Below are 27,824 nucleotides of genomic sequence, written 5' to 3'. Positions count from 1 at the left end.
ATTCATAGCAACCCAGTGTGCTCTGTAATCCCCACAACATGAGACAAGAAGATGCCTCCAGCCATAAACAAGCATGGCCAGACCAGTCTGGGCAAGCTGCCTGCAGTGAAGTGATCGCGTGGCAACACAGCCCTCAGGTTTTGGTGTTTTCCATTACTAAAATGGTGCCTTTTTTCAGAAAAAAAAAAGCATCTTGCTTGGTGCTAGGCGGGAAGTGCTTCCAGTGGACCCACATTAGGTTAATGTTGGTGAAGGGTTTGGAGGGGAAGCCGTATGAGGAGTCACTTGTTTTGTTCAGCCTGGAGGAGACTGAGGGGGGAGCTCATGGCGGCTCCAGCTCCTCACAAGGGGAGGAGGAGGGGCAGGACTGAGCTCTTCTCTTTAGTGACCAACGACAGAACCCGAGGGAATGGCAGGAAGATGTGCCAGGGTTCTTCACCCAGAGGTGCTGGACACTGGAACAGGCTCCCCAGGGAGGTGTCACGGCCCCGAGCCTGACAGTGTTCAAGAAGAGACTGGACAACATCCTCAGACACACCCTGTGAACTGTGGGGTTGTCCTGTGCAGGGACAGCAGTCGGACTCCATGATCCTTGTGGGTCCCTTCCAACTCAGGACATTCTGTTATTCTAATGTGAATTTTAACAGACACTTGTGAGGGAAAAATAATAATAATGGGGCTGGTGGTTTTCCTGACAAAAAGCCTGATGTCAAATAACCAAATGGTGACTAAACCCAACCCCGCATCTTCCTCTGGCGCCATTTCTCCCCGGCCTCACTGGCTGGGGACCAGTTTAGCCACCCCTCTCCGGGGGTGTCCCTGTAGTCCCGCTGAGGGCGAGCCCTTCGCCTTCTCGCTCCCTTCTTCGCAGCTCTCGGGCAAATCGCCCCTCGCTCGTTCCTCCCCTGTTGTGTCCCCACCGCGCTGAGGCGATGCCGTCATGGCGGGCGGGCCGGGAGGGGGCGCTTGCGGGGGCAGCGCGGCTCCGCGGATCCTCCCCGGCCCGGCCCTGCCCGCCATGGCGCCCTTTCCCCGCCACCGCCGCTTCCTCGGCGGTTTCGTCTGCGGGGCCGCGGCGGGCGCTGCCGCGTCGTGCTGGGCTGCGTGGCGGCTCCTCCGCAGCCAGAGCCAGTCGGAGCCGGGCCCCGGGCGGGCCTTGCAGGAGGGTAAGAGCGGCGGGTAGAGGGGAGGCCGGGACGCGGCGGCCCCGTGGCGGGTGGGGGAGCGGCGGCGGGAATGGCGGCCCCGAACTGCCCCAGCCCCTCTCTCCTCTCAGAGCAGAGTCCAGCGCAGAGCAACGAAGATGTTGAAGGGAGTGGAACATCTCACTTATGAGGGAGCTGGGGCTCTTTAGCTTGGAGAAGAGGAGACTGAGGGGTGACCACATTAATGTTTATAAATATGTAAAGGGGGAGTGTCGGGAGGATGGAGCCAGGCTCTTCTGAGTGACAACCAATGATAGGACAAGGGGCAATGGGTTCGAACTGGAACACAGGAGGTTCCACTTAAATTTGAGAGGAAGCGTCTCAGTGAGGGTGGCAGAGCCTGGCCCAGGCTGCCCAGGGAGGTTGTGGAGTCTCCTTCTCTGCAGACATTCCAACCCGCCTGGACACCTTCCTGTGTAACCTCATCTGGGTGTTCCTGCTCCATGGGGGGATTGCACTGGATGAGTTTTCGAGGTCCCTTCCAGTCCCGAACATTCTATGATTCTCCCCACTGCGTCCACCCTGGGCTGCCCAAAGCAAGGAGGGCGGGGAGTTCCCTGGGTACCTGCCCCATGCTGAGGGTGGTGCAGTTATTTGGGGATGCTGGGCTGTGACTTGCATTAACGTGGGGGGTCTGGCGAGGTTGCAAGGTGTGGGGAAGGGGCCTGTTGGGGGGCACCAGGACCTGGTGGGAATGAGCAGTTTTCTGTGCAACCTGAAGGCTTTAAAAGGTACTGAAGTGTTAGAAAGCATAGGAAGAGGGGCTCTGAAAACTTGAGTTGCTCTTGAACAGATGGCTGGAGGATGAGGAAGTCAGTAAGACGTGTGTAAATATTCCTCCATGAGAGAAAATTGTTCTTTGCAAAAAAAAAAAAAATAAAAAAAAATCTCAAAGTGAAGGTTTTATTCATTCAGCAGAGTGTAAGTGTTCCTGGTGAGGGCAGGACTCACACTTGTGCTCAACAGTTTGTGAGGAAGAGTGCGATTTCCCCTTCTGAAGGGTGAAATGTGTTTATATCCCGTATCTGTAACAGCTTGTTGCACGATTTAGAGTCATAGAATTATTTTGGTTGGAAGAGACCCTCAGGATCATCAAGTCCAACCATAACCTAACTCTAGCACTAAACCCTGTCCCTAAGAACCTTGTCTAAATGCCTTTTAAACCCCTCCAGGGATGGTGACTCCACCACCGCCCTGGGCAGCCTGTTCCAATGCGTGACAACCCTTTCTGAGAAGAATTTTTTCCTAATATCCAATCTAAACCTCCCCTGGCACAACTTGAGACCATTTCTTCTTGTTACTTGGGAGAAGAGACCAACCCCCTCCATGCTCCAAGCTCCGTTCAGGCAGTTCAGAGATCAGAAGGTCGCCCCTCAGCTCCTGTTCTCCAGGCTGAACAGCCACAGTTCCCTCAGCTGCTCCTCATCAGGCTTGTGCTCCAGCCCCTCACCAGCTTTGTCGCTTCCTCTGCACTCTCTCTAGTACCTCAATGTCCTTCTTATGATGAGGGGCCCAAAACTGAACACAGGATTCGAGGTTTGGCCTAACCAGTGCTGAGTACAGTGGCACAATCATTTCTCTAGTCCTACTTCCTTTGTCCCTAAATATCTGATAGCTTTTCTTCTGAAGGCCAGCCCAGAGCAATTGCCAGGTAGGTGTGTGTAGGCATTAAAGTAGAGGAGTTAGGCCCGGACCTGAGATTTTTCATGTGAGGTCCTGATGAAAAGCACTTCTTTTTTGGTAGAAGGGAGTTTCACTGGAATGCTCTCTTAATATCCTTTTAGGTTTTAATTGTGGCAGTAACCTCAAGTAGCTCCCTCTACAGTATGTTTATATCCATGGAGGTGCTTTTCTTACAGTGTTGTTTCTGATCATGTTTCATATTTGGATGGCTTTCTTTTTATTTTTCTCCTCAGAACCAGTGGAAGAGTCTCTGCTGGAAAAATATGGATTCCCTGAAGCTGGAACAGAGACCAGATGTTACACAAATCATGCACTGTCTTATGACCAAGCAAAACGGGTGCCTCGGTGGGTGATTGAACATATTTCAAAACAGAAGACACTGGGTATGTATGTATTTATTTTCTTACATTTATAGCACCCAGAATCAGCCTTGTAGTTCACAGAAAGTGGACGCAGGAGCAGGCAGGGAGAAAAATCCTGTAGTGATCTCTAGGTATGGATTTTTCCACCCATTCACAATCTCACTGGAGGCAGCAGGCCTCTGGCTGTAGTCAGCTTCGTGACAGTATTAAGGCTGATGTTGCCAGTGATTTAAAAGAGATGTGTCATGCCAGGTTGGCAACCTCTTCAGTATTCTTTCTGGTTTTGGGACTAGTCTGATATTGAATGTACAAAGTCCTGAAGCCTGCAAGACACACTTGGCCCATGGGTTGAGTATGAAAGGGAATAATGAAGAAAAACCAGAGCTACCTTCCGGGAGAAATTTCTGTTATGGATTTATGAAACAGTCTGTAAGCACCAGATAAATACAGTTGTGCGAGTGTAAACACAGTAAGTCGTGCTGTGGCAGGGAAGCCTAATTTGCCTCTTTTAAACATGAATGGAGAGAAGATGAAAAATGGAAAAATTAAACTTTTCTTTCCTGATTCAGACCTGCAAAGTTCAATGTTACTGTTCGAGCAGTTCCGTGGTGCAGTTTATGTCGGTTGAGGTACTGCCCCATATGTGTGAATGCTTGTGGAGTCAATGCCTTTAGTGGCCAGACTGTTTTATCCACAGCTCTTAAAGAGGTTTGCTCAGAAGGGGAAGAAAAGATGAATGTCCATTTGTGAGATAAAAATGGAGCAAAGGGCATGAACAGTTCTAAGTGTTTAAAGCTAGAGAGGGCATTACCTGCTCACTGCAGCCATTACTTACTTTGATGCAGTTCTGTTGTATTTTCTGATGTGCATTATCTAATACTCTCTCCCCTGCTTTTTATGCAAGACAGAGGCTCAGTGATTTTTTGCTGTCAGTGGTGAATGAAATATGAGTGGTATACAGTCATTGTAAATTAAGTTTATAGCATTAATTCAGTTTTTATAAGGCAAGTTATTAGTAATGGAGGTAACTGTATAATTGTAAAATGTTTTATGAACGTAGTAGCCCTCTAAATATATCTTAATCACTGTCTTCAAATTACCTTTCAAAATTAAAAGCGTGATCCTGAAAATATTTATAACCAACCCCTAAGTAGCATCATTGATTCCACTTCTTTCTGAGAAGGAAGCAGTAATTCCAGGTTTACTTTCAAGTGGGTCTTAACAGCGGAATTGTTAAAATGTTTTCAAAACGGTCAGATACAACTAACCTGCAAGTTGAAATTAAGTATTTGAGGCATTTGGCTCTGATTAATGTCTGATAGCTACTCTAATTAAGATTTGAGGCAGAGCTGTATTGTTTGGTGAAGGTCATAAAAACCTTCCATGTCCTGGAGTCTTGAAAGATGTAAAAAAATGTATTTTACTGATAAGTAAGAATGTAAATGTTTAAAACCCATGGTGGAAATAAATTAGCTTTACATGTAAATGAGATGTACAAAACTGGTTACAGAAGAAATTAGCCTTTTTTATCAAACAGTGAACAGAGGATAAATGAGGATATAGTTTTCCGTTTTTCAAGTTCAGTTGATAAAGTACAGTTTGTCTTACATACTGAGATGAAATATGGTTTTTTTAAATAAGAATTCTGCTGTTTTGCACACTGCTAAACTTGTCAGTGTTGCTTCCTAAGCATCAGTCCTGTGTAAAAGTATCATGTCACCTGCTTTATCAAAGAAGAAAAGAGAAGGGCAGCTCCTTCCTTTTACCTATGCTGCATAAAGGTGCTCTGACCACCTCTCTGTTTTGACGTCACTTCCATAGACATATGCACAGATGGTCAGCAAAGAAAAGGAAATTGCTTACAGGCACTGGTTTCCAAGAGATGCGTTCTGCATATGGATGCTCATTTTCCACCCCTTCACTTCTTCTTTGTGGTCCTTGGATGTCATAGAATCATTTAAGTTGGAAGAGACCCTCAGGATCATAGAGTCCAACCATAACCTAACTCTAGCACTAAACCCTGACCCTAAGAACCTTGTCTAAACGCCTTTTAAACCCCTCCAGGGATGGTGACTCCACCGCTGCCCTGGGCAGCCTGTTCCAATGCCTGACAACCCTTTCCGTGAAGAATTTTTCCCAATATCCAATTTAAATGTCCCCTGGCACAACTTGAGGCCATTTCTTCTCATCCTATCGCTTGTTATCTGAGAGAGGAGACCAACCCCCTCCATGCTCCAAGCTCCTTTCAGGCAGTTGCAGAAAGGGAGAAGGTCTCCCCTCAGCTCCTGTTCTCCAGGCTGAAAAGCCCTAGTTCCCTCTGCTGCTCCTCATCAGACTTGTGCTCCAGGCCCCTCACCAGCTTTGTCGCCTCCTCTGCACTCTCTCCAGTATTTCAATGTCCTTTTTATGATGAGGGGCCCAAAACTGACCCCAGGATTCGAGGTTTGGCCTCACCAGTGCCCAGCACAGGGGGACGGTCACTGCCCTGGTCCTGCTGGCCACACTATTCCTGACACAAGCCAGGATGCTGTTGGCCTTTTTTATCTGCCTGGGCACACGCTGGCTCATGTTCAGTCACTGTCAATCAATGTCCACAGATCCCTTCCCCCCAGGCACTTTCCATACGCTCTTCCCCGAGCCTGTAGCCTTCATGGAGTTGCTGTGACCCAAGTGCAGGACCTTGCACTTGGCCTTGTTAAACCTCATCCAATTGGCCTCAGCCCAACAATCCAGCACATCCAGATCCTTCTGTAGAGCCTTCTAACCCTCCAGCAGATCAACACTCCCACCGAATTTGGTGTAATCTGCAAATTTACTGAGGGTATTCTCAATCCCCTCATCCAGATCATGGATAAAGATGTTCTTGGGTTCTTCAGAGAACTGCCAAGTGGGGAGCGTGTACCACGCTTTGTCCTCAGTACAGAGCACAAGGAAGCTCATTGATAATATTGACAAAATAGCCGGAATGTGTGCAGTTTGTGTGTGTGTGCACAGTCAGCTATAGAAAAAAGAATAATTTTAACAACTAGCAGTGATCACTGTTGAAAATTGCCCCTCACATTGTGTAAGTGCTTTATAAAGTCCCAAGTTTGAGGAAAATTCTCTCTGTTGTGTATAAGTCCTGATTCATGCTTAAATGAAAAGAGACTATAAATGGTCCTGTGTCTTGCATCTGTGAAATTATACCTAAGATGACACCCTGAATTTTACAAAGAAAATTCAGTATGCTGTAGATACTTGGAATTATATTGTCATTTGTGAAAAAAATGATGTGGACAACAATCATGGTGCCCTAAGCCAGTTATTCTCCAGCTCTGTTGACTGATTGCACAGGCACAGCTGAGTCAGCCTCTGCTGCTTTTCTGGAGCACTTTTCTTACTTATGGATGTTCTTGGGTTCCAGGCCATCCCCTAAGTAAGATGATATCTTATTGGAGGTTGTGAGTGCCAGAATAATTCATGCAAGTCTCTTCTGGCCATCGCTTTTCCAAGGAAGTGATCTTGGTTTGGGATTAAGTGGTCTCAAAGTTGCAGCCCACTCAGAATATCCTCTTTTCCAAGGGGTTGACTGGAACTCTACACAGTGCAAGGAAGGAAATATAGGTGTACAGCCAGTAAATCTGGGAAGAAGTCAGTCTTCCCAGCAAAGACAGCTGCTTAGAGTGGGCTCTGCAACAGTTAAGTTCGCTTCCCCCACAACCCACCCCTCAAAAAGTTTTTGTCTTTCACAAGGCTTCGACTTAGTAATTTTCGTGCATAATTCCCAAATGTCTGAAAAGACAGAAGGGGAATCTTGGAAAGGAAAAGGAAAGCTCTGCACTTCTTTCTTGAAGAAAAATTGTAGTGGATCAAACATAAAAATGGAACTGCAGCTGGTGAAGTTTTGTATATCTTCATTGTCCTAAAAAGTGAATGGTTTCATGTCTTTGGCAATCTTGCCTTTAATATTGATCTGTGTTTATGATAAGGCTATATTTTTCTTTTTTTCTCTGTAACATAGTAAGCATGTTACAACTTCTAATATGTAGTGGGAATTCATTTAGGACTGAAGCACAGATATTTAAGTTGAATTCTTTTGTATAGTTGAGAAAAACACTCAATTTAGATTAAGGTGTTCAATCCTTAAGCACGGGTCATTTGGCAAGATGTAACAGAACCAGTTCTTTTTTTCTTGTTGTTATGACGGTTTAACAATAACCTGACAATTTAGTGTGTTATTCTTTAGGCAATGCAGACCGAAGACACTGTAAATTCCGACCAGATCCTAACATCCCTCTGATGTTTAGTGCTGTCAATGAAGACTACCTTGGGAGCGGATGGTCACGAGGACACATGGCACCAGCGGGAGATAACAAATTTTCAACAGTAGGATTTTTTTCTTTCTTTTTAATTTATGTTTATCACTCGGAAAGGGTCAGAAGACCCTTGAAGTAATGTGTAATGTTCCTTTTGCAGTTTTGAGATGGAACGTGGTCTCTTTATTGACTCAGAGTGACAAGGTCTGTTCCTGACAGAGCACTGTGGGATGCTCTCACAGTCTGCTTCAGGCATCTAAATGAGACGCATCCCCTGCTGACATACCTCTCTTCATTACATCACACCTATATTAACTTGTTTGGCAGAGATGGTGTGAGTATATCTTGTACTGTACAGCGTTAAGGAAGTCTTCTCAACCTCTTGTATGTCACATTGTCTGCCTGTGAAATGAAGATTATAACCTTCACCAAACAAACCCTGAAAGTGTGTTCTGAAGCTCAGTGAAAGGGAGACAGGGAACGATGACTTCATTCTGGCTGACGGGTGCTGAGATGTTTAAGGCTAGATTGGGCAAAGCAAAGATGCTGTTAAGTAGTGTTCTGTATTGGCAAGGGGATTGCCTGGATGATTTATAAGGCTTTTTCCTTTGTGGCAAGGCGTATGAGGTAAATTAGAACCTTCTTTTGCCATAGTTCTTTCAGTCTATAAAATGTCTTCACCTGCCATTTATTTGAGCTGTAAGAAAAGCACACCCTAATGCCTTGGCTGACTAACAAAGCAGCCTTGGATTTATTGGATCCTCTTGTGAAATGTGCCTAATGCAGCAATTTGTCAATTAAGAAGCAGTTAGAATTTGTGTTTCTGCCAGGCAGAATAGAATGCAGTGAGGCGGAGTGACAGCGCAGTGGCATGTGGTGGTTGAAAGAAAAGTCATTTTATTTCTACCAGAAGTGTCTTGGTGGTTATTTATTTGTGAGATCTGGGGGTCTTTTTCTGGTGAACTATGTGTGTGCAGAGAGATCCTCGACCGTGCTTGAAATGCAATGAGATGATACAATCTTTCCAATACAGGATTCGAAAAATGTAATTTCACAGTTTAATTAGCGCAGGTAGTATTTGCTCATTATCCTAAGGAGTTCTATCAGCCCCTTCACTTTGAAGAAGTAGTATGTGAAAAATATTGGCAATACAGGACTTAAGAAGATTCTGGGTTAAGACCTTGGAAATGTTTTCTCCTGTATTTCCCTGCATAGATGTAGTTTTTTAGCACCAGGTCCTTCGCATCTGGAGATACATATGTGGGCTTCAGTTCAGAGGGGTTCATGGCACTTTTTAAAGATAAAATTAAGCAGATGCGTAAATGTTTGATCATTTGGATCTCACAAATCATTACATCACCTGCACATTATACATTTGTAAAATATTGATAAATATTTTCAGTAAAAACTTTTATTGCAGTGGAAAGAAAAAGCTAATCATCAGGCAAATTAGGCAGTCAAATAAATGAAAAGCATGGGTGAAGGCATCCTTCCCATTCAAAAATAAGAGCAGCTATTAATAGTTGCATCCAAAAGCATTAAAAAACTGACACCAGGTGACATAGTAATTCGTGTGCCTCTAGAATTGGACATTCTCATGCTGCGTTTCTGTCAAAACAAAAGACGAAGTAGAGACATTCTGCACGGTTTGCACCTCATTATGCACCTCTTAATCCAAAGTAATTTTGTAGATGTTCTGATTTAGGCTTTATCTGCTAATCTTAAGGCTAAACTAGAAGTGGATTCTGATCTATAAACTTATAAAATATGTTTTCAGCTTGTAGATGTTTCAATTACACTATATTATTTTCATTTTCTATGCAGAGAGCTATGGCTGAAACCTTCTATCTGTCTAACATCGTGCCTCAGAATTATGAAAATAACGCTGGATTTTGGAACAGGTGAGAAATTACTTGTAAGTAAACTAAGTGAAAAATATCAAGTAGTAGGACAAATAAAAAATGCTGTATTTATAAAGCTTCACATCAAAGTATTCTCAAAAACTTTATAGCCTATCTGTAGAGATCATACCAACTTTCTCTGAAATGAAAGGCAGCTCAGTCCTCACGGTGCAAGAATAGTATAACGACTGCTTTAGTTCTGTATTCAATCAGTCTGTAGAGGACATTTGTTTAGAATAAATAAAATTACTTCTTCTGGCTGATATGGGTAAAATGTACCAGGCTTAACATGTGTTCTAAAGGAAAATTCAGTAGAAGTAAGGAAAGAGTTTAGATCTTGCTTTAACATCTCTCTCTCAAAAACGTGCTTCCAGTGTGAGACCATTCACATCTCTCTATGTGGACATTGGTTCACTTTGAATTGGGGAACTGAGCGCTCCCCACTGAGTCGTGACTACTTCAGGTCTTGGATGTTTCTTCAAGTGCTGGTTTCCAAGGATCAGCCAGGCAGGTTCTCTGTCACTTGTGAACACTGGCTAGATCGGCTTTGAGGTAAAATGAGTGGCTGATAAATTTACACTTTCTTCACATAGGGTTTTTATTCTTTCCTTCCTTTGAGCAGAGAAAAACATGAATAAAAGTAGCATTCATCCAGTGCTTCTTGCATAGGGCTTCCAGAATGCTGAGACTCAGAAAGAGGAGGGGAAAATGATGTATTTCACAAGATTTGCTCAAGGGAAGGTTAGAAAAATTATGTACTAAACGTCTGTCAAAAACGCATCATCATTCAACCCAGGACTGCTTTCCGGTTTTACAAGAATGCCTATAAAATCATATGAAGCATTCAATAAGGTTATACTGTTTTATAGACAAATGAAATACTCTTAACATTTTAGAGATATGTTTTCTTTAATCGTTTTAATGCCTCAGCTATTTGAGCATAAAATTTCCTTATACAAAAGCTAGGCATTTGTATCAATTGAAGGTTGGAAACCATCTGTATTTCCCTTAAGCAGGATCTCTGCCTGATCAGGAAATCATGGGGAGTATCGAAAATTACCACTGGCACCATCAGCCCCACAATTTAAGCAGCTATTATCACTTTCTCCCAACCCCAGCACTCTATCCCCACGGTTTAAATCCGTGAACAAGATATTTATACCACTTGGTCTGTCAGTCTCTTGTTTAATCATAAATAGTTTTAAGGATACTATGTCTCTTGTGCATTGTATCCCTTCCTGGCTTCAGTACTCTTTTCCTTTCTCTTTTTTCAATTGCTCGCTTCTTGAATTCTCTTTTGAGGAGCAGGTAGGCAACAGAGCTGAGTCAGTTTAACAATCTCTTGCTTTTTCAAGTGGTACTCACCCTCCAGCCATGTGGTTTTGCTGCTTTCCCAGTTCCAGCTCTGGTAGTAGCCTGACTGCAGCCAGTCACTCCATCTGCTAACACAGTTAAACTGTTTTGCATTTTGTTTTGCTTGGTTATGTTTCTGCCAGCTTAGAAATTGGGATCAACTGGTGAGATGAGTGCAAGAACCAACACAGAAGATGGAGTAAGACTGTTGAGCTGGGGAAGACAAGGGGAGCAGTAGGAAAGGGGAGAGCAGGACCGCGTCTTTCAGCAAGCTGTTAGATAGTAAGCTATCAGACTGGTTCAGTGCTGTGCTCTTATTCCTCCTTCTCTTCCCACCAACAGCATGCTGCTTTCTTTCCTGATGTTTGTCATTTTCTGCCTTGTTTTGAGTGCGATTTCATGGTCACTGTAGTCCGATCTCTGTCCCTGCTTCCACCAAAAGCAGTTTGCTCCATAGCTGAATTTATTCCCACTCTTTCCATGTGCAAGGCAGTGTTTGTATTGCCAGGCTGTGAGACAGCCTGAGGAGCTGAGCTGCTTGGAAGCAAAGCTGATGAAAGCAGGAAAAAAATCAGGTTGTGGTCAATGCTTTGCCATATCGCATGCAGCTCACTATTACCAAGGAAAAAAGGGCTCATTCCTGCTAATTCTGATTCGTGGGGCTCATTCTGGCTAATTCTGATTTGTGTAAGCTGATTTAACTCACTAACACAGCAAAAAATGGTTTGTCCATTTGAGTGCAGCTGTATCTTCAGTAAAGTACCAATGGGTACTCGCAGCCTGTGATTTCTGTAACACTTGGGGTGTTAGATCAAAGACAGGCTATAATCTTTCGTTTTATGTGAAATAAGCATGATCCAGAAACCTTCTTATTTGGAGAAGTATTTTATGCTGTAAACCGAATCAATTAGTTTAAAAAGCAATAACAACATTAGTATTTCTGGAGTTACTACTTTATTTTTAAACAGTTTTCCGTAAAAAAAAAAAACCCAGTAGACTTAGTGGGAATGACACGTAGAAACTTTCTTAAGTACTTTGAGCTGTGGAAGAGCTGTCAGCTGCAGGACATCGATTCCTTGGGGAGGAACAAACAAGTCCAGTAATGTGGTAAATCTTTTTAAAGTAAGAATACCACAACCTGCTGTTTGAACCAAGTATTTTACTAATCCCAAGTGACCATCAACAATATCTTTCTAGGGTCAAATGTGAGAGTAAGTAGAGAACTCAGATTTTCAGGATAGGTGGTAAGACTGGAAACCTTTTTCAAATGTGTGCAATGACAGGCGCCTATCTGTAAATAAGTGAACCTGGGACAAGTGGGAACTATGACTTGGGCTGCATTTTACCATCTTTGGCTTGTGAGTCAGTCACATGAGTTTGGAAATAAGTTCCTAAACTGTCAGTAGTTGATCTTGCCCTTCACAGTATGTTTCAAAGATTATTATGTTAAGTTTTGTCAGCTGACTTTATCTGACAAATATATTCCAGAATGGAAATGTATTGTCGGGAATTGACCGAGAGATTTGAGGATGTTTGGGTAGTTTCTGGACCTCTGACCTTGCCTCAAACAAATGATGATGGAAAGAAGAGTGTTACTTATCAGGTATGTTGTGTATGTTGCTGGGTTAACAGTGCAGTGGTGATACTTTATTTATTTGTTTAAAATTTAGATTGTAGCTTGATAAAACAGCTATCTTAGTACATGCAAAATGTCTGAAATGTCTAGTACTACTTGGTACAAGTTCAGGAGAGATGTTGTATCTTTCCTACACATGAAAAAGTATAATTTTAAAACAATTTGTTTACAAAGAGAGATGTATTAAAATGCCTGGTCACTGTCTGCAGTAAAGCTGTTTTCTGACTTCTATAATACATGACAGTAAGCAGAGAGTGGGTTTTGCTGATGTTTAGGTATCTATTCAGTCATGTATTGACACATTTTAGCAACGGTGTGATACAAAGGTAGTGTGAGTTTTGCAAAACTACATACCCATGCTCCATTAATTTCAAAAGCAGTTGTTTGCTGATATCCCACATGCGTCACAACTGAGATTCTGAGCATCCCAAAGTGAACTGAAAGACTTCATTCCAGTTCAGTAGGTTTTCGGTGCATGTAGTGTTATCACTGGTCTGTGATACTGATACCCCCCTGCTTTTGGTCCCCTGTTTTTATTACCAGCTTAAAATACTCTGAAGATTTATGATTGATCATGCACAGTCTCTAGAAACTGTCACTGATAGACAGATAGCAAAGGTTCTCAAGTTGAGAGATGAATTTATTGCTTGTCCTGACTTACCCTTGGTAAGCACGTGTTTACACATCTGTAGGATCTGAGCATAGTAAGGCATCTGAGTAAGTATTACCTCCTGCCCCTGCTGTAATGAGATGTTATTGCTGTTTTCAGTTCCTAGATGAAAGCTAGCATAATGCAAATAATAAATGCTGTATTTTGTGCCTCTTGAAAAAACACTTTCCCTTGGAAATAAGTACTCGGATCAACGGCAGCTTCAGCTCATGAGTGATTCAACTGTCCAAGCAGTCCTCTGAGGAGCAGTGAATGAGCTTGCTATAACAATCTGTTTCAGAGGGATATGAGAGACACAAAAGAGAGAAATGTTCAGCTTTCAACACTGGCTTGTTTAGCGGTAAAATTTAGGCGCTATTTTTCCATTATAAATACAGGGCTGATTTCCATTTGATTGAACTTGGAACTCAGTCATGATAGAATGTAGTTTTTCCTGTTTGCTTTTACCTTTTTACTTCTTTAAAAACTGTCCCTCATGTCCTCACCCACGCATCTATAACCTTGACTGTGCCAAAATCACAGCTTTGGTTTTGGGTTGTATTATTTTATTTTCCAGACAGTCAGATATGCTTAGGAAAATGTAGTAATAATAATTTATCTTTTTCATGTTCAGTGAGAGTTCCAAACTTAAGCTCTCCCCACATCTTTGTGAGGAAGGTGACAACTGTGCTCGTTTTCAAGTGGATAAATAAGCTGTGGTTAAGGGATATGACCAATGCCACAGAGAATCATTTCAGTTGGAAAAGACCCTCAGGATCATCGAGTCCAACCATAACCTAACTCTAGCACTAAACCATGTCTGTAAGCACCTCATCTAAACACCTTTTAAACCCCTCCAGGGATGGTGACTCTACCGCTGCCCTGGGCAGCCTGTTCCAATGCCTGACAACCCGTTCTGTGAAGAATTTTTTCCTAATATCCAATCTAAACCTCTACTGGTGTAACTTGAGGCCATTTCCTCTTGTCCTATCACACGCTACTTGGGAGAAGAGACCAACACAGATAAGTTTGAAAGCTGGTAAAGCCAGCTTTAGACTGGGAGCGGTTCCTTGCCACCCAAAGGGACAGTGTTGACTTCGCTCTCGCCCATTATGCTTTACAGTCCTCTCCCTCATCTGCCAGTGTTGATGACTCTCAGATCATTCCACAAGATGTTCAACCGTCCATACTGGACTCTTTATTTGCTTATTGGGTTTGTTTTCTACTGCTGTAGAAAGAAAGAGCAGCACACAGAGGAGTCCAGCGCTTACTGATGCCAGCGTGAGATGCATCTGAGACCGCACAGCTGGGAGCAGGAGGGAGATTTTTCCTTTAAACAGACTCGAGCTGAGTGTTTGGCTTATTATCATGCAGAATGGTACCGTCAGAGTTCTCCTGGCCTGCACACAGCTTGCTGGAATTTGCCTCCTTGTCGCCGTCAGGATATTGCATTTAATTTTTTATCCCTCAATATGTATATTCATCTTACATAGCAAAGAATTGAAAATCTTGAGCTGACTTGAACATTTTATACCTGGGAATTACTTTCCAGGGAGCAGTTGAATCATTTATCAATTGCATTTTTCGAGTGTTTCACTTTAATTTTGGTCATCTTTATTCTAGTTTTTCTCTAGAGAAAGTGTTTACTTAGAAGAGCAAGCTTACATTTTCTGAAAAATTATTGTGGTTTTGAAATGTAAACTTTAGTATTCCACAGGTAAAAATAAGAGCAGGCACTTCATCTTACTGACTTTATTCAAAACAACTTGATACCAGGATATGGTGGTGGAATAATAGTGGCACATAATGTCCATGCTGCTTTGGTTCTTGTCTACTGCCAAGACGTCTTCATCATCGTTGGGTTCAATGACAACTCTGGTCTTTTATGAATGTTTTATCAATTTTAGTCTTAATAGAAACTATGAAGTAAAGTTCAGTGTGAGACTGAAAATGGTAGGATGATGGTATTCATGTTTTCATTTCACCATTTGGACACATTAATAAATCCTTTACGCGCTTCCTATGGTGAGATTTGTTATGTAAGTTAATTAGTATATAAGCTGTATTTAAGTACAGATAATGCTGTCTACAGGTAGGAAGAGCAAAATGTTGATTTTGGGAGTTTGTTTTAAATATTAAATGATTTTATTTGGGTCTTCTTCGGTTACACTTCTAAGTGTAAAGAAATACAGGCTGAGAATTGGGTTTTTTTAGTTTCAAAATCTCTTTGTGGCACAAGTTCTCATGCTTGCCATTGAAGTTGTCCTTTGGGGAAAGAAACTTCAGAGTGGAGCGGTGTGTTGGCTTTTTGTTGTTGCGGGTTTTTGTTTGTTTCCTTCTTGCATCAACACACTTAGAAGAGGGAACACAACCTGTCAAAGCACTGGAGAGAAGTTCTTTTCAAACAGATGCCTCGGATATAATTGCAGTCATTGCTGTTGATTTTAGTAGCCTGGATTCTGCCCCTAAACCAAGAACACTGAGAGTTGGCAGCTGAAGGAGATGAGAAGGTCCCTCTTAGCTGTGTTTCCGAGTGAACCCTGCTGGGTTTAAACAGGTGACTTAGCAATGAAAGGCTTTTAGTCCTCATTGTTTGGGCTTATAAAGCTGATGTGAGGAGGTGTCCGTTTTCTTTGTATGTGCTCTTTAAGGAGAAGTGCTGTAGTACACACAATAGTGCTGAAACTCACAACCGATCATCTGGCAATGGGACTTAAGGCCGAGCTTCTTTCTAATGTTTTTCTTCTCCTCTGAGACTAGAACTGTGGAAAAAAAGAAAACACAGAAGTACTACAGTGAATGTGTCTGCATTGATTTGTTTCAGATCCTCTATTCAATCTTAGTTTCCTTGTTTTTGGCTAAAGGAGTGGTGAAGTGTGTATCCGTGGCTTTACAGGCTGGTGTTTTTCTCATCAGACATCCAAAAGGGTTATTTTTAGATCACTATAGAAGAAAAACAGAGCATCAGTCATGGCGTTGTTCCCAGTTTTGCTTGGACTCTGGTACCATTTGCTGTTTAATTCCAGAAAGGGAATTAACCTCGAACTCCTTAGATGCCAGCGTTGTTCTATCTGTTGGCTGAACTTGCTGTATCCTCAGATATGTTCTGTCATTTCATCTGTCTCCAGCAGAGGCTTTTACTGCAAAGAGTAGCTTGATGACTGTGCTTGGTATCTGAAAAACAGATTTTGAGAATATATGTAAAATAGAATGCCAACGGGAAAAATCTGTTCTGTGTCACTGGAGAGGCAGATGCAGGTTTTTCATCGGTGGCCAGATCAAATCAAAATGACATTGTCTTGTTTTATACATTAGTGTTCTCCACTGACTGTCACTTCAGTGATTTTCCTCTGTCAGCAGATTTGGAGTTCGAAATACAAATTTTGCAATAATTGTACTATGTCGTGCTCAACGCTCCACCCTTCTTATTCCAAACATCATTGTAGTAAATACTAACCTAAGAAGAATTGGCTATGCTAGGTGAACAGGAGTACAGTTTAGATACTATTTTGTTTGTTGTTAGAAGACATTTACATGTACTTTTTTAGCAAAATTCTGCGTTCATACTGATACTGTGCCTGCTGTTTCATTTTCAAAATTGAATGACTTAGCCAGAGATGCACAACAACTGTACCAGAAGATAAACTTACTTGTCACCTAGTTCTGTGGCAAGTCCCCGACAGCCAAATTGCACTTCTCAATTTTAAGATGGTACATTATGGTTTTTCCCAGTCAACTTTCAGAAGTAGCAGAGGTTTTCTCCAAGCAAAGAGGCTACACGGGCAACTAAGGGATTTAGGTCTGTTATACAAGTCCCAGAAAACTTATATGCGAAGGGCTAGACTGGTGTAAATGGCCAGAGCTCTGTCAGCCCTAAATTTAGACATGATGTACAAATGCAAATAATAGGCGGTGGGTTAAGACTGGAGCAGAAGAGATACCAAAGGTGCAGAATAGATTTATGGGGTTGCTTTTATTTAGCCCTGTACCCATCCTGAAGGGTTTTTTTATTATAGGAAGAGCGGTGATAGAGACTTCAGTGGCTTCAGTGTTAAGTAACCTAAATGGCTTTTGTGGAAGTAGGAGTCTGTCATCATGTAAATACGGTATCATAATTCATATGTACACCCCACGCTCTTTATTAAGGGAAAAAAAAGGGGGGGGGGGGGGGGGTGTTGTCTGTCTTTCAATGCCATAACTATGTCATGTCTCTTCATTTTACCATCTCTTCTTTTTTCCTTCTTCTCTCTTTCTCTCCTTCTCTCTCCTTCTCTCTCCTTCTCTCTCCTTCTCTCTCCTTCTCTCTCCTTCTCTCTCCTTCTCTCTCCTTCTCTCTCCTTCTCTCTCCTTCTCTCTCCTTCTCTCTCCTTCTCTCTCCTTCTCTCTCCTTCTCTCTCCTTCTCTCTCCTTCTCTCTCCTCTCTCCATTTCTCTCTCTCTCCATTTCTCTCCCTTTCCCTTTCCCTTTCCCTTTCCCTTTCCCTTTCCCTTTCCCTTTCCCTTTCCCTTTCCCTTTCCCTTTCCCTTTCCCTTTCCTTTCCTTTCCTTTCCTTTCCTTTCCTTTCCTTTCCCTTTTTCTCTCTCTCTTTCATTCTCTCTTTCTTTTTTAAGATTGCCAAGTGATTTGGCAGTAGCAATCAGACCAGCCATAACAAATTACATTTTCCTGAAATACGTACATTTGCATTTTGGAATGCTTAGCTCTACAGTGTTATTGCAGATTGTTACTACGACCTTATCTGTAGTATTTTCTATTTTCTGCATCGCTAGGTCTGCCTTCACACCCCTCAGTTCTTTTCAATGCCATTTGACAGAATTCTCTCAAATATTGAGGAAAAAACGCTATCAGCAAAATCAGTGCTGTCTAACACAAACGTGCAAGGAACTGGAGTGAACGCAGTTAGTGCTGTCACAATGATTAAGTAAATATAGTTATACAGATAGCAAAGGAAATTTTTATACTGCCTGAAAGTCTGTTTCTATACAGAATTTAGTATCAAATTATAATAAAACTCTGGATTGTCAAACATGGGGTCATATTTGCAGGAATGATATTATCTACAGTAAAGTATCTGATGGGTCTGGTTGGTATAATTCCTCAAGTTACAGCCGAAACAAAACAAATCCCTATTCAGAGAAGGTTGCAGTCTTGTTTCAGATGGCAGGAATAATGTCCTTGATTTCTGTCCATCAAGAAACATGATGGAAATCTTAATTTTTTTATCGCCAGATGTAGATGGAAGTACTGTTACATAAAGAGTTGTACATATGCTTGTTTTCAGTCAGTTCTGGCTTGCAGTATCGCTTAGTTCTACACTCTGGTTATTACAGAAGGTGAAGAAATGGTTACTGGACCATAGAGGGAATTTCTGGAGCTATCCTGGTGTATTTGATGGTGGTGCCCTCTGATGCAAGGACTCTTCAGTGTGTGCTGGCAGTTAAGGTGTGATCGAGGGTGATTCTGTTTAGCACGTTCTAAGAGAATCTCAGATAATTGCCAGTCGAGAGCTGGCTCTCACTGATGAAAGGCCAGTCTAGTCCCTTCTGCTAATTCTCTCCATGGCTGATTTTCATTTTCTAGTCACTAGGTGGCAAAATACTACTTCTAGATTCATGAGCCCTTTCTTCCAAAAAGTATTCCTACCCTTTCAGAAGAAGATCGTTTTCTTACCACTCTGGGAAACTACAAGTTGGGTATAAAATGAAAATATGGTAACATTTGTGTATGTTTTAAAATTTCTAGTAGGAGTAACACTCTGTTTTCTTCCAATTTCTTCTATTCTTTTGCTCTTATTCCTTTTCTCCTGTTTATGTAAGAATGGAGTTTTCTTTCTCATAAACTCCAAACTCTCATTTGTAGGGATGGCTTTACCCCGTATTTATGTGACTGCCACCATGAAGGTGACATTAGTTAATGCCATGTGTTTAAACTTAACCTAAATACCATTAGAAAATGTCTTCATTATTTGTTATGATATTTAAACACTCCACAAATATTATCCAATTTGTCCTTTCTGCAATTTTAAAAACTATGACCAACCCAAAATCATGAGGAAAGCCAAGCTTAAGACAAATCCCCATCCAGTGACTTAGCTAATGAGGGTGAATTTATCAAAGCTCACTGAGTTCTCTCTGTTTCAGGAAATCATGTTGCCTCTGCACTTGTCTTTATCTGCCCTTGTGATCTCTTTAAGTTTGTATAACTGCTTACCAGCACTTTTATTGTTTTAGCAATATGTAAACGTCTCTAAATGTCAGGAATTGCATACGTTTTAATGGCCTGTCCTCATGACAGCTGTCCAGGTTTAATTGGCCATGGAGGAGTATAACAAATGTATACACACTTGTGGAATGTCAATAACAATGTCAATAACAATAAAAAACCCAATAAACACTCCGCTGAAAAAGACATTATCATAATGTTGCATAATTAGGTGACACCAGTTCAGTCTTAGGGCTTCAGCCAGCACCAGATCACCAGAGAAAACAAGAGCAAAGCAAAAATGAAAGGAATAAGTGCAAAAAGTTCAGGCAATGGACATCTTTATGGTGAACTTATACAGAAAGCAAAGAGAAATAGTGTCTGAAATTTCACATTGCTTTCCCAAATGATGATGGGAAGTATATTTAATGCTATGAAAAGAAGGCTTTTAGCTTGAGTGCTTCTTTTCCTGTTTTGAGGCTGTTGAAAATTTGAAAGATTAAGTGAAATTTTATAGGAATAGCGAAATGAACATTTTCAAGGGATTACACAAAAATTTACCTTGTGGCGTGTGAAAGCGTGTGGGACAGCAGTGATTTTTTCAACAGAGCATTGTTCTATTTTCTTGCTTGTATTAGCGCATGGGTTTTTTTTTTTTAATCACAGATGCTATTAAAAACTGTTGCTCTTTTCCAGCTGGGACAGATAGCTGTTTCAGACATCAATTGCTGAAAGATCATCTGCTGCCTGTGGATAGACCAGCACAAATCAAAGTCAACATCTGTGCACGGATAATCTTAACCCATTTTCTCTTCTGTTACAATAGGAGCATATGCTCTCTGCCTCTGTTCGGCATGCACAGAGATAAATGGGGTGGTGCAGATCAGAGTAGTGATTCAGATTGCTGTACTTAGGTAGGAAAATCCTCTAGGTGGCAATAGGAAATGAATTGAGTTTGTTTTTCCTACCTATTGCTCCTGGTGCAAACTTCACTTCTGCAGAATCATGTTTTACATCTTGCCCTGGTTGCTGAGCTCTGTGCGGGGGCAGCTACAGAAACATTCGTCTGCACTTTCTGTATCTACTCCCTTAAAAAGGTAAATTGTGGTATATTACACAGCATAATGATGTAAATATTATTATGGCGTGCTCCAGATCTGCGTTTCCTTTTATAACAAATCACTGCGTCACACTGGCTACCTAAATTATTGGTGATATAACCTTTGCGTAGTTCACCATAAAGATTAAGCTGCAGAAAAAAGTATATATTGTTTGTGATCCATATTTACCCTGTCAGAGAGTTCAGGCACCCTCGTTTGATAGTATTGTCCTCCAGCAGAATGAGCTAGGAATAGAACTTTAATGCCCTGTTTTGTGTAAGGAAGGGACATTTGTGGACTCGAGACACTTGGCAGGGTGACGTGTTTTAGTCACTTTGACAGTGTCAGAACTGAGTGAAATAATTACAGTAGTAGTTTACTGCTGTTCAGAGGACTAGTATAAAACCTGAGCCCTACTTAAATTCATTTAAATCCTCAAAAGAGAGCTTCCGTGGAATTGAAACAGTATATAAATTACATGTATCTCCATTGCCTGTGTAGAGTTGAGTTGGACTCGATGATCCTTGTGGGTTTTTTCCAACTCAGGACATTCTATGATTCAATGTATTTGGAACTACATTTCTCAAAAGACCAACCTTTCCTTCATTTTGAACTAGTATTCGCTTTACTTCTTCCCTTCCTTCCTTCTTAGGAGCATATACTATGCATAAATGTGCATTATTTTGCATAGACTATATATATTTGCATAATATTACATAAGCACGGGTTCAGTTTTCCCTCAACACCCACTTCAGGCGTTCAGCATTTCCATTTCGTACCTAACTATTCTGTGTGCAGCTCTATTCATTTCCCAGCAGTTCTATCCACCCACTCCGTCCTCCGACTCAATCTCTGTTCCCTCTGCTCACTCAACGCGCTTTCACCTGTTTGTTTTACGTATGCCACATACCCCCTAATTGGAGATACTCGTAGCAGCTCCATCTGTATGTTCACCCTTCCTCTAGGGTTTTGTACAACAGGGGATGCTGGTAGATGTGTGGGAGGTGTTGAGAAGGGGAGCGAGCTGAGCTAAGGAGGACCTAGTATATATACATTTATATAGACTGGGGAAGAAGTGTGTGAAAAGGGCTGGAAAAGGCAGCACAGGCCATACAGCACAGGAACGCTGCCCGTCAGGAGGCTGGATAGTTGGGCAGGGTAAAATGTAATGAAATGTAACAAGGGAAAGTGTAGAGTCTTGCATCTGGGTAGGAACAACCCCAGGTTCCAGTATAAGTTGGGGAATGACCTGTTGGAGAGCAGTGTAGGGGAAAGGGACCTGGGGGTCCTCGGGACAGCAGGATGACCATGAGCCAGCACTGGGCCCTTGTGGCCAGGAAGGCCAATGGTACCTGGGGGGGATTAGAAGGGGGGTGGTCAGTAGGTCAGAGAGGTTCTCCTGCCCCTCTACTCTGCCCTGGTGAGACCACACCTGGAATATTGTGTCCAGTTCTGGGCCCCTCAGTTCCAGGACAGGGAACTGCTGGAGAGAGTCCAGCGCAGGGCAACAAAGATGTTGAAGGGAGTGGAGCATCTCCCGTGTGAGGAAAGGCTGAGGGAGCTGGGGCTCTTTAGCTTGGAGGAGACTGAGGGGTGACCTCATTAATGTTTATAAATATGTAAAGGGTAAGTGTCACAAGGATGGAGCCAGGCTCTTCTCGGTGACAACCAATGATAGGACAAGGGGTAATGGGTACAAACTGGAACACAGGAGGTTCCACTTAAGTATAAGAAGAAACTTTTCAGTGAGGGTGGCAGATCCTGGCCCAGGCTGCCCAGGGAGGTTGTGGAGTCTCCTTCTCTGCAGACATTCCAACCCGCCTGGACACCTTCCTGTGTAACCTCATCTGGCTAATGGGATGGAAAACTTATTGATCACTCTGGATGTCAGCCAAGCTCTGCCCTGTCCATACTCCCCTTCCTTATGTCTCACACCTGTGGGCAGAGCTCAGGGTGTCCTTGGCTCTCAGACTAGAGCATTTAAAAACATTAGCTCTGTCCTGGGGTGTTATCTTCTTGTTCTCAAACCAAGTCCAAATAATGACTGTGCTAGCTGTGAAAAAGAAAGGTGTCTAACTGCATGAAGAAAATGAACCCATTTTTAGTCAAACCAGCACAGTCCTTCTCTTCCCCCCTGCCCTGGGAACGTGCAGGGGGTGGGATCACCGTGCAGACTCACTCCCAAAACATTTTATGTACTCCCCAGATTGAGTGCCACCTATCTCAGATAAGTTAAACTCCCTTTTAACCCACCAGATACAGCAGCGTCTGAATGCATAGTTTTCAGTATATTTTAAAATTACCTGTGCATCAGTCAGTTTTGATTATTTATGTCGTCGACCCTGTATAACTCTGGTTTCACCCACACAGAATGCTAAATGCAAAGTGCTTTGACACTTGGTAGGCCTAATTTCCCTATCAAGACTTGGCTTATGGCATTTATTTAGCCCTTATCAGTTTCAATGACCGTTAGATGTCGAGGCAGAGCTTTATTTAGGAGAAGGTTGGTGGCATAAGCAAGATCATTTTTGTTAAAAGAAACAAAAGCTTGAACTACAGTGAAGCCATTAAATAGTCTAATTTTAGAGAAGGGGAGGAAAATATTCTGTAACAGAGTAAAGAAATCTAAGAGCACATGTTTGCCAGAGACAGTAGTGATGTTACTACTACGTTATTGTACAAAACATGAATAAACTTCATTTATCAGAGGTTTCCCTTTCTCCTGAAGGTACTTTCTCTGGTTGTGGTCTAACCAGTAAGATTTAAAGACCGGTCACTTAAAAAACTGGCAACAGAGGTAGAAGACACTTTAAGAAAGAATTCATAACTGAGGTTAGTTAACTGTTGGAACAGACTGAAGTGAACCTTGGTTCAGTAGCCACAGGCAAAGTTTAATTTTTAAAATGTATTTTCTTTTGCAGAAGTGCTGAATACTCTCAGAATGAAGTATACATAAGAAGTGTTTCTTTTCTGATTGAGTTGTACTGAATGTATGAATGGACAAAGCATGTCTGAACTGAAATACTGCATTAGTTTGTAAAATACTTTCAGTTAATCTGATCAGTTGTGACAGTGAAATAAATATCTGCTTTCTCTGAAATTGTATTTTAACTGTACCTAACAAAAGCCATTAAAAAATCAAAACAAGCAGTCTTTGTTTTGGCAAGTATTGCAAATATTGGAAATACTACCAAATTACTGGATTTTCTGTATAAAACAAGATGCCTTTGTAGTTTTTGAAGGGCATCTGCATCTTTTTCTTCTGTTGCCATTAGAACAAGAGTACAAATTTTAGAAGGGTAGTTATACAGAAGGATTATGCAAAACTCAGATTTTCCATGTGTGAGCTTGTTACACTCTTTTGGTGTGGCAGATTCAGTTCAGTGATATTGAAGGAAAAAAAAGTATGCAGGCATGAGCATCACTTTTTGAATACTGGAGAGATTACATTTATCATCAGTAGGTATATTCCCTGATACAGTCTGCTCTATACATACGTGTGTGAGCTTTTAACTGATCTCACATGAATTCAAGGTCCTGATCCTCCCCGCTTGGTGCTTCAGTTAAACTCCCAGATCCTGGTCTGGGTGCCACAGCAGGAAACCCAACATGGACAAGTTGAATCATAGTGAATTTATGGAAGAAATAGGTGCATTTTCTTCAGATAGACTTCTCTTCCAAAATACTGAGTCACCAAATGTACTTTTTTATATCCAGGTCTGCTCGAAAAAACACTTGGGCAACACAGTTTTTAAATACAACCTATGAAATAGATATAGAAAAAATGACTGACAGAAGATAGCTTACGAGTTGATTTAAAATGGATATTAAAACCCACATGATTAGGAACTCTCAGGTCAAGAAGTTATTGTTACTGAAAACAGGTTTGCAAGTGTTAGTGGTGTGGTGCAGTATGAGCGAGGAGATCTGCCATCCCTTCAGGCAACACTTGGAGATGTGCACGAGGATTAGGGAACTGGGGTCTTGGTTTGGTTGCAGTTTAGTTTCAGCTGTAACGAATTGCGTCTGCTTGGGAGGTTTGAGTTTCTTCTTCTACCAAAGCTCCTTGTTACAGATCTTTACAAATATTTAGGCAATTACTCACTAATCTTTTGAATTTAAGCCTGTTCTTAACACTATGATATTAAGTCGGTCCTGTCAAAGGAGAAAGGTAGAGAACCTTCTAGGAAGGGCTCTCACCAACAGTGGCTGAATAACCGTGCAATGAAGTGTTCTTTGCCCTGCTTTGCTTGTTTGAGAGAGAGATTCAGACATTAAATAACGAGTTCATTCCTGACCAGCTATATAAGGAGCTACGATGAAATGGTGCTTTCCAGCTCTGCTCCAAGTCTGATAACATTGCACATGATTTTGATGTGTAGTTACGTGCTGTGACTTCTTTTTAGAGGTAGTAGAATTAGTGTCACATATTTGCCCTGCCCCCCTCAACTGATAAGATCCGTTTCTGTAACATAACTTTATTTTTGACAGGTGATTGGAAAGGACGATGTAGCTGTGCCATCCCACCTCTACAAGGTGATCCTTGCCAGACGGAGCAGAACGTCTACAGAGCCCTTGGTACTGGGGGCTTTTGTGGTGCCAAACGATCCCATCGGCTTCACTCACCAGCTGACCGAGTTCCAAGTGAATATTGAAGACCTGGAAAAAATGTCGGGTTTAGTTTTCTTCCCCCAGGTGGACAAAACCAAAGATGTGAAAAATATCTGTGAGGTGGATACCTGTAAACTGATGGGATTCAAGGAATTTACGCTGTACATCACTGCTCGAAAAGTGCAGAGTGCCCGTACGTTGCGCCGCTTGGAGAAAGTCATGTCAGAGCTGAGGGAAGCAGGAATTGAGCCTGATGAGTATCTTCTAAAGCTTCACAAGAAGAAGGAAGAAGAGTTAGTGCAGGAAAAACAAATAGCAGCTAGAGAGGGGAAAGCTGGCTGAGTACTTATTCAAGAAGATTTTTGGGGTTTTGTACTTGAAGGCAAACAAAGACAAGGGCTCTATGAGTTCTCCTTTTTTAAATTGTGAAAACAATAAAGAAACATTTGGAAGTTGTTGGATTTGGAATAACGTTCATTCTCGTGTAACATGATGCACGCACGTGGTTTGCTGCAGTGTTTAGATGCGGGAAATGAAAATGAGCCCTTTCTGGCATGAATAGATTACAGGACCTCCAGAAAAGGCTTTGTGCTATTTTCCAAGCGAGACGTCAGACTTGGGCTTTGTATGGAATCCCTTCTAGGAATATTATAAAAATAGACAGTAGACACCTTGGGAGTGTAACTGGAACATGTTTAAATGTAATTCCGCCTGCAAATGACGTTCAGTATGATGCCGTAGAAGCAATGGTACTTTTTGGGATTTTCAAAAATTAAATTACTTTAGAATTTTTTTTTACTTAATCCTCTTTTATTAGAGACCTGTAAGACATAATCTGAATCCCTTACAGTCTTTCCTTAATTGTGTTAAACCACATTGTCTCACCTCTCCCGACCTTGTGTGCTTTGGATACTTTAGCATGTCAGTTGCTGTCAAGTGTTGTCATTGGAAACAGGCTTCTTCATTTCCTGTGTAATTCTGCAATTTGTTTTAAAAAATAACAATAGAAGCAGAGTTGACACCAGTTGCTACCAATGGAGATTGGGCCTTCATAAATTAATGTAAGTTTAATTTTTCGCTTTCGCCACTAAGGTTGGGTAAACTTGTTGTCTTGCCTATTTTTTGTTTTGAGAGGTGAACACTGTTGTCGTCACTCACTGGCTTTTTGCCACATGTCTTTAGTCTAGAAACTTCACAACAAAACTTCTACGTGCCCACAGAAGATTGATGAAAAATGCATTTCCAGTTCTGTTTCACGAGCAACTGAAGTTGCTCAGGTTTGCATCTGTTTGGGAGATTTAATGAAACTATGTTTTTCATTGCAATTGTACTTCATTTGTGTATCCATCTTCAATTTCAGACATAAGCTAGTGTGGCTTCTATCTGAGATTTTACATCTGGAAAGAAAGAATAAATTTAGATGATTTTTTTTTTATAGTAAAACTCTATAAATTTGGAGAGTTGTGCCATTAAAACACCTTCAGTAGTTTTAACATGAGAGTTAATAGTTTCTGCGAAGGGTCATGTAGTGCCAAGCTGAATTGGGCTGTTTTCAAAAAGGATGAATCAGGAGCATTATTTGGATGTTGTGAATCATCAGCTGGATGTTCTAAAACCTGTATAGTTTCCTTCATCTCAGTTCAGTTGGAGTATCCAAAAGTAGATCACTTTATAAAGCAGTTACGGTTCCCATGACACTTTTGTGTTTGCCAAGAACGTATTTACAAAATCCAGACATTTAAAAGCAGAGCAATGTGACTAGCTAAGGACATCATAAAAGCTTACTGCCCACGTAAATTAGAGAGAAGTTGGGTGAAATCCTGACAAAACGTTTGCTCATTTCAATTTTAGCCCAGAATTTGGGTTGTTAATCCTATCGAATGTAACAAAAACAGCAAATTGCAGAACAACAAGCCACCTCTTCCTTTGCGGAACGTGGGAGGTGTCTGTTGCCTGGAGTAACAAAGTGCTGGATACTTCATGTGCCTCTTGATGATCTTGTATGTGCTTTGCTGGAGTCCATGCAGATTTTGGCTCTGCGGTGGTGTCACCCTTTGGAAAAGGTACCTGGTCATTGCTCTTTGCATTGTCTTTCTCCATCATTTGAATTATTTATATTTTTTAATTCGACCTTCCTTTTCCTCTCGACCCTTTCAGCTGAGAGGTTACAAATCTCTCCCGCAGTGCTTGCAGATACCTACAGACAGCTGAGACACATCTCAGTGCTACAGATACATCTCCATCCATAGCGAAAACCATGGTTTGTGATGGCACCGGTTGCATACAAAGAGCTCCAGGTACCCTGTTGCCCTGAAAATAAGACGGGTTTATATTAATTTCTCCTTCAAAAGATGCATTAGGGCTTATTTTCAGGGGATGTCTTATTTTCCCATGAGCAAAAATCTACATTTATTCTTGAACAAAAAATCAACATTTATTCAAATATAACTATGTTGTCACATTCTGGAACAGCATCATAACTCTCCAAACCCTGAATTCCATCGGGAATTTCTTGTGACTCTATTTCCTTTAGAACCATTGGCCCCAATTTCTCATGTCTAGCAATAGCACCTCTTGTCCATGTTGCCTGCTCGTAGCTCATTGGCAACGCAACTCTCGGTTATCTGCCTGGTGTCTGCTTTTCTTTGTGAAGGATCTATTTCTCCTGCTGCATTCCGTTGCCAATTAATTTTACTTATTTACATGTATAAGTGCCTGGACACTATATAAATTGACTTTTTTAAAAATGAACTCTAACTAGGACTTATTTTTGGAGTAGGGCTTATATTTTGAGCATCCTCAAAAATCCTGAAAAATCACGCTAGGGC

General features: G+C 41.7%; 1 protein-coding gene across 1 annotated transcript; it reads left to right on the top strand.

The window, feature by feature from the left end:
- The first annotated feature begins 925 nt into the window (after window positions 1-925).
- EXOG (exo/endonuclease G) lies at window positions 926-25,452 on the top strand. The gene is made up of 6 exons (XM_065050383.1): window positions 926-1,166; window positions 3,122-3,271; window positions 7,476-7,615; window positions 9,370-9,446; window positions 12,288-12,402; window positions 24,877-25,452. Exons 1-6 carry the CDS (start codon window positions 941-943, stop codon window positions 25,336-25,338), a joined length of 1,170 nt encoding a protein of 389 aa, XP_064906455.1. The 5' UTR covers window positions 926-940; the 3' UTR covers window positions 25,339-25,452.
- Window positions 25,453-27,824: the final 2,372 nt, after the last annotated feature.

Source organism: Columba livia, chromosome 2 (assembly GCF_036013475.1).
Source record: "Columba livia isolate bColLiv1 breed racing homer chromosome 2, bColLiv1.pat.W.v2, whole genome shotgun sequence".
In the NCBI taxonomy this organism is placed as follows: domain Eukaryota; kingdom Metazoa; phylum Chordata; class Aves; order Columbiformes; family Columbidae; genus Columba; species Columba livia.
This window is presented reverse-complemented; position numbering and strand designations above follow the sequence as displayed.

Bases quoted from the DNA above. Each gene is read 5' to 3' on its own strand.
- EXOG (XM_065050383.1), top strand. From the start codon at position 941: ATGGCGGGCGGGCCGGGAGGGGGCGCTTGCGGGGGCAGCGCGGCTCCG. The intron at 1,167-3,121 runs GTAAGAGCGGCG...TTTTCTCCTCAG, and splicing joins CGGGCGGGCCTTGCAGGAGG to AACCAGTGGAAGAGTCTCTG. The intron at 9,447-12,287 runs GTGAGAAATTAC...AATATATTCCAG, and splicing joins AACGCTGGATTTTGGAACAG to AATGGAAATGTATTGTCGGG.